At 38.7% G+C, this 13,345-nt stretch overlaps 1 protein-coding gene across 2 annotated transcripts in view; it reads left to right on the plus strand.

The window, feature by feature from the left end:
• LOC124862727 (protein kinase C beta type-like) overlaps positions 1–13,345 on the plus strand; it is a 145,508-nt gene that overhangs the window by 75,759 nt on the left and 56,404 nt on the right. For both annotated transcript variants that reach the window (XM_047356804.1, XM_047356803.1), the window contains exons 6-9: positions 3,737–3,893; positions 6,836–6,970; positions 9,110–9,206; positions 12,187–12,330. In XM_047356804.1, the coding sequence (XP_047212760.1) occupies positions 3,737–3,893; positions 6,836–6,970; positions 9,110–9,206; positions 12,187–12,330 (533 nt within the window). The remainder of the gene's footprint in view (positions 1–3,736; positions 3,894–6,835; positions 6,971–9,109; positions 9,207–12,186; positions 12,331–13,345) is intronic.

Below are 13,345 nucleotides of genomic sequence, written 5' to 3' on the forward strand. Positions count from 1 at the left end.
TCTTTTGATTTTTTTTCTACACACTTTCTTTAAGCTTAAGTCGATTATTTCAGAGTTGAAATTATACACAAAACCTTATGTTTGAGTTTCAGAGATTGAGAAAGAGCCACTGAAAGAACCTTTGCCACTGTTAAACCTCCAATCAGATAACGATACTCTGAATGTTCATTACCAGTTCTCTTAAGAGGTTTCCTCTAAGTATGTATATTTAATAATATAAAAATCTCATTCAGTTCTATATAAATATGCTGTAAGATTAAGCATATGGTTTAACATTTTAGCAACATCTAAACGGTGTTAGAGGTCCTGGAAATCATGGAACCTTTTCTTGTATGAAGGGCGTTACTTGTGAACACCTGATTAATCTCTTAGTTGACTGAAATTGATTCGGACATCACAGAAAATATGACATAAAACTATGCGTTTAAAGGAATAATCCTGATTTATATACATTTATTCAAATCTATTTTTAAAGATTTGGTACTGTCAGATAATTGATTTCAGAGGAGTAAACTGAACAATTTTAATTTAACAGTAAATTTATAAATTTATTTTCAAAAAGAGTGGCTGGATATAACACATAATTCAGAGAATCATTGTGAGTTTTGTGTATGATTAGAAATATGTAATTGTCAAATTGTGACATTTTTGAAGTGAAAATTAAATGAACATCCCATAAAAATAATCAAATGTCATCCTGATGCAGAATGTGTCAATCATGGTCATATCTGACGGGCTTTAATCAACAGTTCATACTAAAATAATGATGGGTTTTAATCAACAGTTCATACTAAAATAAAAATGGATAAGTTATTGACAGACTTTAACAAGATGTCATTCAACAAGGTTGCAGCTCAAAGAGCTTTCTTTGTACAATCTGCTCTGTCACCTTCTACAACATACATTTTTCAGCACATTTTGGGGTAAAAGAGGTCTTGACACACCAGAATTCCTCAGACTTCAGAAATTGTTTCACAAGGCAAAGGGTGCTCTGCCAGCAACCATGGTGCTTTACACATAAACTATTCTGCTGTTACACTGGCCCCATAAATGCACCTCTTTCCTCTCATGTACCCCCCTCAGCTATACACAGACCTCTACATGTCCTTTTTTATTTAGAACATGCAATGTGCAAGAACACAGAGTGGCATTAAATTCCATATATATGTACGCTTGAGCAGATACTTCCATTTAGTCACAATGACAGATCACTATTTACTCTGTGTCCTCTGGGACTATTTTGTATTCTACCCTCTTTACAGCTCTCCTCCACCACTATTTGATGGTCACTTTAACCGGCATCATCTAATATTTATTGACTTGCTCTGCTGAGAGTTTAATGCTGGGGTCCTCGCTGAGGTTAACCTATTGGAGGTTAGCAAAGAGTAATGCTTTAGCAGCAGCATTTTTCCTGATCTCTTGGGATTTTCCCAAACCACAAGTTCACTGGGAAGCTATCCTTTCCATCCTGGTTCAAATCAAAGTTGCATGCCGTCTTAAGACCTTAAGATTTTTATAAAATTGTGCATAAGGTAGCCTATGTTCTTTCACAAAGAGATGGTAAAAACTTATGACAACCATCTTTAGTAGTTAGTAGAATGCAATTTTGCTGATTTTACCTGTTAAAAACATGATTTATAGCCAGACAGCAGCTTTTGGCAGTGTTCCTGAGGAATCTTAGCCTACTCCTCATGTGTAAAGGCCTCCAACTTATACGTACTTATAACGTATATTTTTGAGTTTCCTAGGTGCAGTCATCTTTTTCATATCCGACGAGATTTTCAATAGAGTTCAGAACAGGGCAGTATGATGGCCTTAGTACTTTCTATGTCTTCTTCTCTAAACAAACCATGGTGGACCTTGAGATATGCTTGGGATCATATTTCTGTGTAAAGGTCCAGTGATGCTCAGGCTTCAGCTTCCTCACAGACGGCATGACATTTCCTGATACTTGATTGAATCCCTCTTTCCCTTGACATGCTGCAGGTTATCCTTGCCAGAGGAAACAAAGCAGCCTCAGAGCACCACTGAGCCACCGCCATGCTTTGCAATAGGCATGGTGTTCTTTCAGCATATGCTGAAATGTATTTCACTGATTCATAGTTCTAGTTTTGATTCATTGATCCACAGAACGGAATCCCCAAACCTCTTTGGCTTACTTACTGTAGATCAAATTTGAGCTGTCTTTCTTGTGCTTTTGGTTAGTAAGGTTGCATTTTTTGGAATTCAGGCAATTTGCAATTTATTTATTGCAAACACATGAAGAATTTAGAATTTTGCCCTTAAATCCAATATGCATTGAGGGTAGAGTTATATTAGGTGCAACTGTAGTAAGGCAGTTCTATATATAGAATGTAAAAATTATCTGATATCCTATGGATAGGTGTTTTATTTCTGCTCAGTTACAATTGTTAGTTGTTTCTTTCAAATAGATTGGAATTTTTTCAGTGACTAAAGAAATTACTTTGAACCTAAATCTCAATTTCAATGTGACCTGTGAAAATAACTTTATGTGGATTATTGTGTTTTATAGACAAAACAAAAATCACCCTGTGGTTAAATCTAAAGAAATCAAAACAAAAACTGTAAAACTGAAGGAGGTGGCATTGTTAGAAAGAAAAACCCTTGGAATACTTTTTATTTCTTTTTTAATTTCTTAAAATTGTTTGTGTTATTTTTACAGTGTAAAAATGTTACCTTCAGAATCAGCTTTATTGCCAAATTCGTACATCCAAACAAGGAATTTGACTCCAGTACACTTTACTCTCTGTTTTTTTTTTTTTTTATGCGTTATAAGATATATTTATGCATATATCTGTATGTTCTTAAATATACATATATACAAAAGTGCGTATATTCAAACGTTTATACAAAATATTGTATGTTTTTCTTTCTTTCAAAACGTAGCTTTTCCGTCTGTCCTTTTCTGATTTCAACAAAACACAAATACAGAAGCTCTAACATATTTATGTGTACCTACACTGCGTATCAGAGCTGGGAAAGCTTTTTTTACGGAGTGGTAGCCTTGCATGGCCCAAGACACAGCAGCATTTCTTCTGGTAATTTATGTGAACTTACAGCTTGACTCACAACAATTAGTAGACACATACACACAGAAGGGCAACAGTACAAGCAGGAGATTTACACCAATAGAATACAATTGCCTCCCAAGCACAGACTGTCTCAAAGAAAGGATTAGTGTTAGCTGGCAACCTGCATGGTCATTACGGTCAGATCTGGCAACCCCGTTTAAGGTTAGGACTGTATCATTCAAGTTTATGAGAAATAATGTTGTATTGTCATTTCAAAGGAAGTCTTTCCTCTTTGATTTAAAAATATATTATTATTCTTTCTCTGCATAGAGTATTTATGAACTCTAGAAATAAGTAACAGCAATGCTGAAAAGCAAAAATCACTCTTTCCACATTAATGTCCTACTAGAATCTAAGAGTAAAAACCTGCTACGACTTACTAGCTACCTGTCAGTAAGATCTGTGCTGTGTTATTTTACTTCTATCCACATTCAGTTTTCTGTTTCAATCCAAACAGCCAGCAAAAAGACCTTCTTTTTTAAGCTAACAGTTTCATTAATTTAAGATGCCATATCCTTAGGACACCACCAGAGGGCCACTGCCCCTTCAACAGATTTTTTTCAAATGTAAAAACTCAGTAGGCTGCAGATAAAATGTTTTCTGACTTTGACCTGCTTTTTCTTCTTTTCTTTACTTTTTTCCAGTTAAAGAGGCAAGGAATCTTATTCCTATGGACCCCAATGGTCTGTCAGACCCCTACGTGAAGCTGAAGTTGATCCCAGATCCACGCAGTGAAAGCAAACAGAAGACCAAGACTATAAAGTGTTGCCTAAACCCCGTATGGAATGAGACCTTCAAATTGTAAGGAAGTATAATGGCTTCTTATTGCATTAATTTATGTCAATCTTTCACTTTTTTCTTTGTCTTTTTTTTTAAACAAATACCTGTTTTGAAATTGTTCCATTGTTCTGCTTTTCCCATGCATGTGTGACCGCCGGCACTCAGATGAAAACATCTGGCTTCCTGTATTTTGGAAAACCTTGCTTGTGGGGTTGTTTTGCTACTGCTGCACCCTTGATAATCCTCATGGCGATTAGTTCAGTAGAAGAGTGAGATTGATAACTGCAGGCATCTCAATGCAGATGTTCAAGTCACCGAAATAAGAAATAAAGGAACATTTTGCTTTATTAAACTGGATAATGGATTTAGTGTGACTACATAAACTTAAGGTTCTCAAACTGTGGTACAAGTACTAATCATGGTACTTGGGCCATTATTTGTGTTAATCTCTAACACTTTGGTTTTGTTTGACTCTAGTATTGCATGTAGTTTTATATTAATGTCCTGTAGATTCTTCTGTTGGTCATATTTTTCTTTCCCTGAATTTGGTTTACAGTAGTTGTTTATAAGCTTTTACTTTTTGCTTATTATTTTTGCCATGTTTTTTAATTGTCTTAGCTCTCCCTGATCTGTCTATCTTCCCTCTAGAGTACTAATTTTTAGCCATGTCCTCTTTAGGTCGTTTCCAATTTAGTTCATATTCGTTCATTGTACCAGTAATGACTCCTTCCAGTATTTAAACCCTCTGGTTGCATTCAGTATCTGTCAGAGTCTTCTGTTCCTCACGCCTCGTCAGCTTGCTCCGTGTGAACTCCTTTCATGTAACTAGTTGCTTTGTAATTTCTTGTTTTATTTGTTAAAAATTTACTTTCAGAAGCACATTGTGTTCCAGCACATTGAACGTTGGTTTTTCTCAGAAACGTCTCTAAAGAGCATCTAGGATTTAAGTTGATGACTGTGATCCAGGAGTAAGTGCTCGTAGCGCTTCAAGCTGTGTTCCAATTACCTCTGAATTCAAAGCATTACTAATTCATATATGCACTGTTACCATGCTAGCTGCTATAAGCAATGAGCAGTGTAATTTACAGCATTTTTACTTTGAGACATTTTTGTCTTAAAGTTCAAAATGCAGCGAAATGTTTTGCTCAAAGTTTTATAAACAAGGCTGCAGTGTTGGATTATTTCAGAGTTGATAAGAAACCCATAACCCGGTTGAGATTCTGCCTGTCAGGAAACCTTCTGTTGATTCCAACTTAGAAGTTTCAACTTCTGAGTGAAAATTGAACTCATGCACCATTTGAAAACTGTAAAACAGCCTGTGGTTTTCTAACATATTTGGACCTATGGATATTTAATATCAGTTTTAACATCACCATTTAATTCAGGTAATATCAATAAACAAAACATGTAGAAAATACATTTTGAAATTTTCTGTAAAATGCAATTTAAAACAAATTGATTTCTGGTGAGGAGTGAATTAAGAAGCACTTACATTTATTCCCACTTCAAATGACTAAAATCATAAACAGACATATCACATCAGATGCGCATAATTAAAATACCATTATTCAGCATTTTAAAGGAGGTTTGCCCTGTTACCACCGCAGACATTTAGCTTGCTGTGCTCCTGACTGTGCAATGTGGTAAGATTGAAAGAGCTGTCTGAGGCCTTCAGAAAGAAGACTGTAGCAGCTAATGAGTCTGGTAAGGGATTTAAAAAGGTCCCAAAAGAATATGAAATCAACCTCTCCACTGTATATAAAAATGGTTTTCAAGTGGAGGACATTCAAAATAACTGCCAACATGCCCAGGTCTGGCTGACCAGGCAAGTTCACCCCAAGAGCAGACTGCATGATGCTAAAGGAAGTTTCCACAAACTCTAAAATACCTACTATAATATCACTGAACCTACAGCGGGCTCTTGCTACTGTCGATATGAAACTACATTCCTGTACAATCAGTAAGAGTCTCCACAACCTTAATTTACATGCAAGGTGTGCAAGGAGGAAACCATTGCGCTCTACAAAAACCATGAGGGGCAGAACAAAGTTTGCCAGAGAGGACACAGACAAAGACCTGGACCTTTGGAATGATATGCTTTTGACAGATGAGTCTAAAATTGGAATTAGACACCACAGCAGAGAACATTTTTGGCATATACCCGATACAGCTTTAAAGGGAAAAAACTTCATACGAGCTGTAAAGCACAGCAGTGGATTGTCATGGTTTGGGAATGTTTTACTGCAGCAGTACTTCTCCAGACCACCATCACAGAATTAACCGTGAATTCTAGTGTATCAAAGTGTTTGAGGAAAATGCCAGACCATCTGTTCAAAAAAAAATAAAGCTGAAGCAGAACTGGACCCTACACATGATGATGACCCGAAACATACCAGTAAAGAGGGAGACTTGAAACGGGCTGTAAAAAAGCCCTCAAACATCTCACAGTTGACGTCAGAGACCGATAGATGGCTACGTGTTCAATGAAGGTATTTCAGGCATAAGGGGGCAAGAGTCGCTAATAGGAAGTTCCTCAGTCAGAAAAAAAACTGCTAGCTGATAAATCTTTGTCGTTCAAGTGCATTCAAGTCACTTTTCTGGAGAAATATTTAAAAAACACAAATATGTGAAATATGTTTAACAAAAGACTGCATATTTGATAGGAGTCATATTTTCTTCACATTACTGCAGCTCCTAATCAAGTGTGAAGGGAGTCTTACTTGTCACACATGGTCTGTGTCTCATTTGACTGAAATTTATTCTTAAATGAACAGAAACCACAAAACAAAAATGTGCCTTTTTTTGCTTGTTTTATGACATATCACAATAAACTGAAGAGGTCCTGTTGCGACAATGTTTTAAAATGTCCAACAAGATGGTTTTCCCTATAAAACATGGTGTTTACTGGGATTATACTCAGGAAATTTTGGCACTCACAAAACATCACCTCATGTCTCCTCCAGCCACCTGAAGGAGTACGACAAGGACCGCCGTCTTTCAGTGGAGGTGTGGGACTGGGACTTGACCAGCCGCAATGACTTCATGGGATCGCTGTCCTTTGGCATCTCAGAGCTCCAGAAACAAGGGGTAGATGGCTGGTAAGATAAACTGCTGAATGAAAGGAGTAGAGGTGGAAAGATTTGAGGCAGAGAACAAGAAGGAGCAGGAGAGAGAGTGAAGGTGACCTTGTTCATTACTGTAGGATAAGAGAAAAAAACTTTTTGGAGCTCCTCTTGCTAATCTGGTTATATTCAGTGCCAGAGCAGCTCTTCCCCCATCTTTTTATCTCTGTTTCTTTATCTCTCTCCTCCACCCTCGCTCCCCCTACTTCCACTTCCCTCCCCCTATGTCTGCAGCCCAATCACTATCTCTCTAAATCTTTCTCTCTCTTTTCTTTTTTTGCTGACACTGCTCTGTCAAGGTTTTTAATGAGATGCCAGCTTTTGAGGTGAAGGTGGGAGGTAGAAGGATGCCTTAGCACACCTGATATTCAGAGTGAGCCTTTTAAAATGCAAGTTTTCCTCTAATCCACTTCTGTTCAGTGCCAAAGACTCACACTTGCTGGCATTACAGGAAAGGGACACAGACAGGCTGAGAAAGAAAAAGACCCTATGTTAGGATTTGTTACCGTTTAAAATAGATGCTAGGTTTAAATGACACGTTAAATAGAAACTAGGATTAAGATACAGCATCTATACATCAACAAATGTGTAACTACTTTGTTTAAACGGCCTTCAAGATGGACATTAATGAATATACTAATTTACTATAGTAATGTGTTTTTTATAAGATAAAGATATGATTCCAAAGTTAAATGGATATTTCTTTTCTACAAGCAAAACTGTCTGCCTTCCACAAGAAAATCAATGAGCTTGCAATAAGTTTGCAATACATTTTGCAGTGCCTTGCAAAAGTATTAATTGACCTTAAACATTTTGATATTTGGAGACATGACAAGCACAAACCTCTATTTTTTAAATTTTTTGTTGAATTTTGTATGATAATCTAACACAAAGTGGGGCAGAATTGTGAAGTAAAGGGAAAATGATAGATGGTTTTCAGAAGCTTAAAGGAGGGTTAGGCTATAAAACAATATCTCAAGCTTCGAACATCTCACAGACCTCTGTTCAATAAACAGAACTCGGTTAATCTGCCAAATTAGCAAAATTTGGCCATACAGGCCAGGCAAGGAGAACATTAATCAGAGAAGCAGGATGAGGCCCCCTCTGGTAACTTTGGAAGAACTGCAGACATTGAGAGATTAGGTGGGAAAATCTTTAAACAGCATAACTATTAGCCAAACAGTTGACAATTTAATTTTTTATGGAAGCTACCAGCCATGTAGAGGCACAGCAAATGTGGAATAAGGTGTTTGAGTCAGACTAAGACAAGCATTGAACCTTATGCTACATATGGATGAAAACTAATGCTGCATCTCACCCTAAACACACCATTCCCACTTGTGCTGGCAGCATCCCACTGTGGGGAGATGCTTTTTTTTTTAGCAAGGACAGAGAAGGTGGTCAGACTTCAGAGTCCAATCTCACTGAGCTTAAGGTATTTGGTCAAAGAAAATTTGGAAAAGAAATTCATTCTTGAAATGTGCAAAACAGGTGGAGACATACCCCTCAAGACTTCCAACTGTAAATGCAGCAAAAGGTGATTCTACAAAGTGTTGATTCGGGGGGCCTGAATATTAATACGCATCATACTTTTCAGATTTGCAGAAAAATGTGGAAACCATGCATCACTTTTCTTCCACTTCACATATTTGCTCCATTTTGTGTTGGTCTGTTACATAAAATAATACACATTTAGGATTATTGTTGCAACATATCAAAATATGGAAAACATCAACAAATATGAATACTTTTGCAAGGTACTGTAGATGGAATTTTTAAAATACATTCTAACTGCAGTGTGCATTTTTGGCTCTGACATAAATTTTAAACGAATATGCCTCCTACAGACTAGCTAAAAAACAAATTCAACATCAGTTGTCACCTCAGGCAGCATTTATCAGATTTCATGGTGCTGAAGGGTATATCTGTGTCAATAAATCAATTTATGTCTGATGAAAGCCATGTGCTGGTGGTGCTGTGTGGTCTGTGATGTAGTCAAGAATAACTTGATTTGTTATGGGCTAAATGTGTCCCTTTATTCCTATAAAACAATAGTTACACCACAGTTAACTGTGTAAGTCCAGTAATTTAACTGTGAACATTTCTTTATTTCAGGTTTAAGCTCCTTTGTCAAGAAGAAGGCGAGTATTTCAATGTTCCTGTGGCTCCAGAGGGAGAGGAGGGCAACGAGGAGCTACGGCAGAAATTCGAGGTGTGTGTGCCTGTGTGTGTGTGTGTGTGTGTGTGTGTGTGTGTAAATGCATTGTATGTTTGGGAATGTGTGTGAGCAGTTGGCTTTGGCCACTCTGTGTCTGTGTGTGTCTGAGTGAGAGCCACTCTGGGAGAGCTGTTAGCAGTTGGCAGGCACACTTACAGTGCCATCCGGTCTGGCACACGTTAGGTCCAGACGTGTTTGTGCATGTGTGGCTGGGGGGGCAGCTGACCAGTAGGCCCATTCATTAACACATTTGGCAGTGAGGAGGATCACCCCAAACTGTGCTTTCCCTTTTTTCCCCATCCTTCTTCTTTTCTCTGTTTGTGTCACGCTGACTCCAAGCTGCAAACAGGAGATTCTTTCAGAAAGCGTGTAAAGTTGTAGTTTACAATAACTAAGGGGGATGCACTGGGAAAATTGCAACACAATACTCCTTAAATGTGGCGATGCATCCGCTGCAGTTGGCTATAATGATTTTTCTTCTTTTTATTGTCCTCAAGGTTCAAGGTTACTTTATCAGTATCTGTAGGTAGGTTTGTTTTGCAGTTGTTCAGAACGTTTACACATTCATACAAACATCTTAACACACCCAGAACCATTTGAATAAATAAATATAATAATAAATTATAATAATTATAATTATAATAAATATAACAGTGCTAAATGTACTCCAAGCTCCATAAATCAGTTTAATGCACCACACAGAAGAGGATAGCAAGATTTAAAAATACGATAAATACATGAGAAATAAAATCTTTATCATTATCATTTCAGCTTGTTATTGCTAGCAGGAGTCGGAACAAAGCTGTTTTTAAAATGCCTGGTCCTACATTTTGGGACTAAGAATCTTCTTCCAGAGAGAAAAGCTGAAACTCTGTGAAGGGGATGGAAGTGTTCATGTTGCTTTCTTATCTCCCTCTGTTGTCTGTTTTGTGCTCTAATTCTTCACTATCCTGTGTGCTTTTCACGCTTTATTTCTTGTTGTCCCCCCTTTTCCTTAAGGTCACGGCTTTAGGTGGCTGGGAGTTGCGGCAGCAACTGCACATTAATAAACACACACACCAGCACTTGTGATACCTCTTGGAGTAACCTTCCAGGAGGATAGCAAGGAGCTGAAAAGACAGAGACAGAGAGTCTGGAAGGTCACTTTGGTGACATAAGATGCATGCCCCCATGTAACACCAAACAAATACACACACGTTCATAACGGTTTATACAGAGAAGGTAGCAGCTCATCTTTGAGTATCTTAGTATATTGTCTTCTATAATCTTGTTTGCCTTCCTCATAACTCTGTCCATATACAGGGGTTGGACAATGAAACTGAAACACCTGTCATTTTAGTGTGGGAGGTTTCATGGCTAAATTGGACCAGCCTGGTAGCCAGTCTTCATTGATTGCACATTACACCAGTAAGAGCAGAGTGTGAAGGTTCAATTAGCAGGGTAAGAGCACAGTTTTGCTCAAAATATTGAAATGCACACAACATTATGGGTGACATACCAGAGTTCAAAAGAGGACAAATTGTTGGTGCACGTCTTGCTGGCGCATCTGTGACCAAGACAGCAAGTCTTTGTGATGTATCAAGAGCCACGGTATCCAGGGTAATGTCAACATACCACCAAGAAGGACGAACCACATCCAAAAGGATTAACTGTGGACGTAAGAGGAAGCTGTCTGAAAGGGATGTTCGGGTGCTAACCCGGATTGTATCCAAAAAACATGAAACCACGGCTGCCCAAATCACGGCAGAATTAAATGTGCATCTCAACTCTCCTGTTTCCACCAGAACTGTCCGTCGGGAGCTCCACAGGGTCAATATACACGGCCAGGCTGCTACAGACAAACCTTTGGTCACTCATGCCAATGCCAAACGTTGGTTTCAATGGTGCAAGGAGCGCAAATCTTGGGCTGTGGACAATGTGAAACATGTATTATTCTCTGATGAGTCCACCTTTACTGTTTTCCCCACATCCGGGAGAGTTACGGTGTGGAGAAGCCCCAAAGAAGCGTACCACCCAGACTGTTGCATGCCCAGAGTGAAGCATGGAGGTGGATCAGTGATGGTTTGGGCTGCCATATTATGGCATTCTCTTGGCCCAATACTTGTGCTAGATGGGCGCGTCACTGCCAAGGACTACCGAACTATTCTTGAGGACCATGTGCATCCAATGGTTCAAACATTGTATCCTGAAGGCGGTGCCGTGTATCAGGATGACAATGCACCAATACACACAGCAAGACTGGTGAAAGATTGGTTTGATGAACATGAAAGTGAAGTTGAACATCTCCCATGGCCTGCACAGTCACCAGATCTAAATATCATTGAGCCACTTTGGGGTGTTTTGGAGGAGTGAGTCAGGAAACGTTTTCCTCCACCAGTATCACGTAGTGACCTGGCCACTATCCTGCTAGAAGAATGGCTTAAAATCCCTCTGACCACTGTGCAGGACTTGTATATGTCATTCCCAAGACGAATTGATGCTGTATTGGCCGCAAAAGGAGGCCCTACACCATACTAATAAATGATTGTGGTCTAAAACCAGGTGTTTCAGTTTCATTGTCCAAATCCTGTATATTTTAACAGTTTGCTGACTGTGGTCACTATACGTCTCAAGGATTTCTTCTGAGCCTCTGTAGCACTGCCAAACCAACATGTGTCACAAAAGGTTAAAATACTCTCAGTAAAAGCAAAATAGAACATTAAAAGTACTGAGTTATTGACTCCAGAGGACCTCAGTTTCTTTCAGTGCATGAGACCCACTTTAGATGGCAGTCCAAAACCATGCCCAGGTACTTGTTGCATGAGACAGTTTCAATCTGCTCTCCATCGATTATGGTTGGGGAGAATGACGCTTCCTGCATTTGATAGTCACTTCTTTTATTTTTGTCGTGTTCAGGATTAATTTGAATTTTCAGCACCAATTACTGAAGAAGTATGTAAAGTCTATTTAGTTAATTTTTTTCTTCTTCATCTAGAGGGCTAAAATCGCAGTAGGCAAGAACACAGAGGGAAAGTCAGCAAATGCAGCCTCCAGGTTTGACTCCAACGGCAACCAAGATCGCATAAGACTGTCCGACTTTAACTTCCTGATGGTCCTGGGCAAGGGCAGCTTTGGCAAGGTAAGAATAATGTGTTCTCATGTGTTTACATCCTTTTTTGTTGCTTAAATTACTGGCTCATGATAACCTGTCTGCTGTGTGATGTGGTGCATGCATTCGTTTGTTTGTAGGTAATGTCCATGGTGCCAGAGAAATAATGGTATTATAATAATAATGAGGCATCGATTTTAGCTACTGAGATTCTAAAGAACATTTCATATGCAAGGGAGCCAACATGCATACGAAAAACCACTTTTTTAAAAGTGTGGCATAGTGAATACCTCAGGGGATTTACATAGACTGAGCTTTAAAAGTTAGATCTAGGAACAAAAGATGAAAGAACAAAAAATTTGGACAGAAAAAAAGGAAAAAGGTGTAGAATGAATGAAGAAAGATTAAGCAGAGGGAGATAGAAATGGTTGAAGGGAAGGAGGCAAAGAGGAAGACATGACAAGTGCTGAAAGTGATGAAAGGAGAGGGAGACGGCGATGAGATGCGTGGCGACAAGGATGACATGAATGAATTGAGAGAGAGAGGTAAAAACGTCAGGGTGAATGAAAGCGAGTCAGTGAGATAGGTGTGAGGAGGGCCTCAGAGATGAGGAGGGGGAGTGGTGGCATGAAAGAATGAATGGAAATTAAGGAAAATAAATTAAAAAAATAGGAGGATGCAACGTGAGAGAAAGAGACAAGAGTTCGGGGAAAAGTGGGAGTCAAAGCTGAATGGAGGGAGTGGGTTGAGAAAGACTGAGAGTGACTTATAGAGCACGACAGAAAGAGGGAGAAGAAAAAAAAAACCATTGTCTGTGTCAGACCTGTACAGCAGCTGCCTGTTTCCATGGTAACAGGGATTTAAAGCTACACTGATGCGTCACCATGGAGAGCCTCATTCATTATTGGAGTCGTCATTAGCGGTATTACCTGACTCACATGTTTAGTGCATAAATCCCAAAAAAAAAACAGATTACCTAATGCACACGTCTTTACTTACCAGGCAAACATTAACCAAATGCAGGAGCAGGCACTCATGCGACATG

Source organism: Girardinichthys multiradiatus, chromosome X (assembly GCF_021462225.1).
Source record: "Girardinichthys multiradiatus isolate DD_20200921_A chromosome X, DD_fGirMul_XY1, whole genome shotgun sequence".
NCBI classification, from domain to species: domain Eukaryota; kingdom Metazoa; phylum Chordata; class Actinopteri; order Cyprinodontiformes; family Goodeidae; genus Girardinichthys; species Girardinichthys multiradiatus.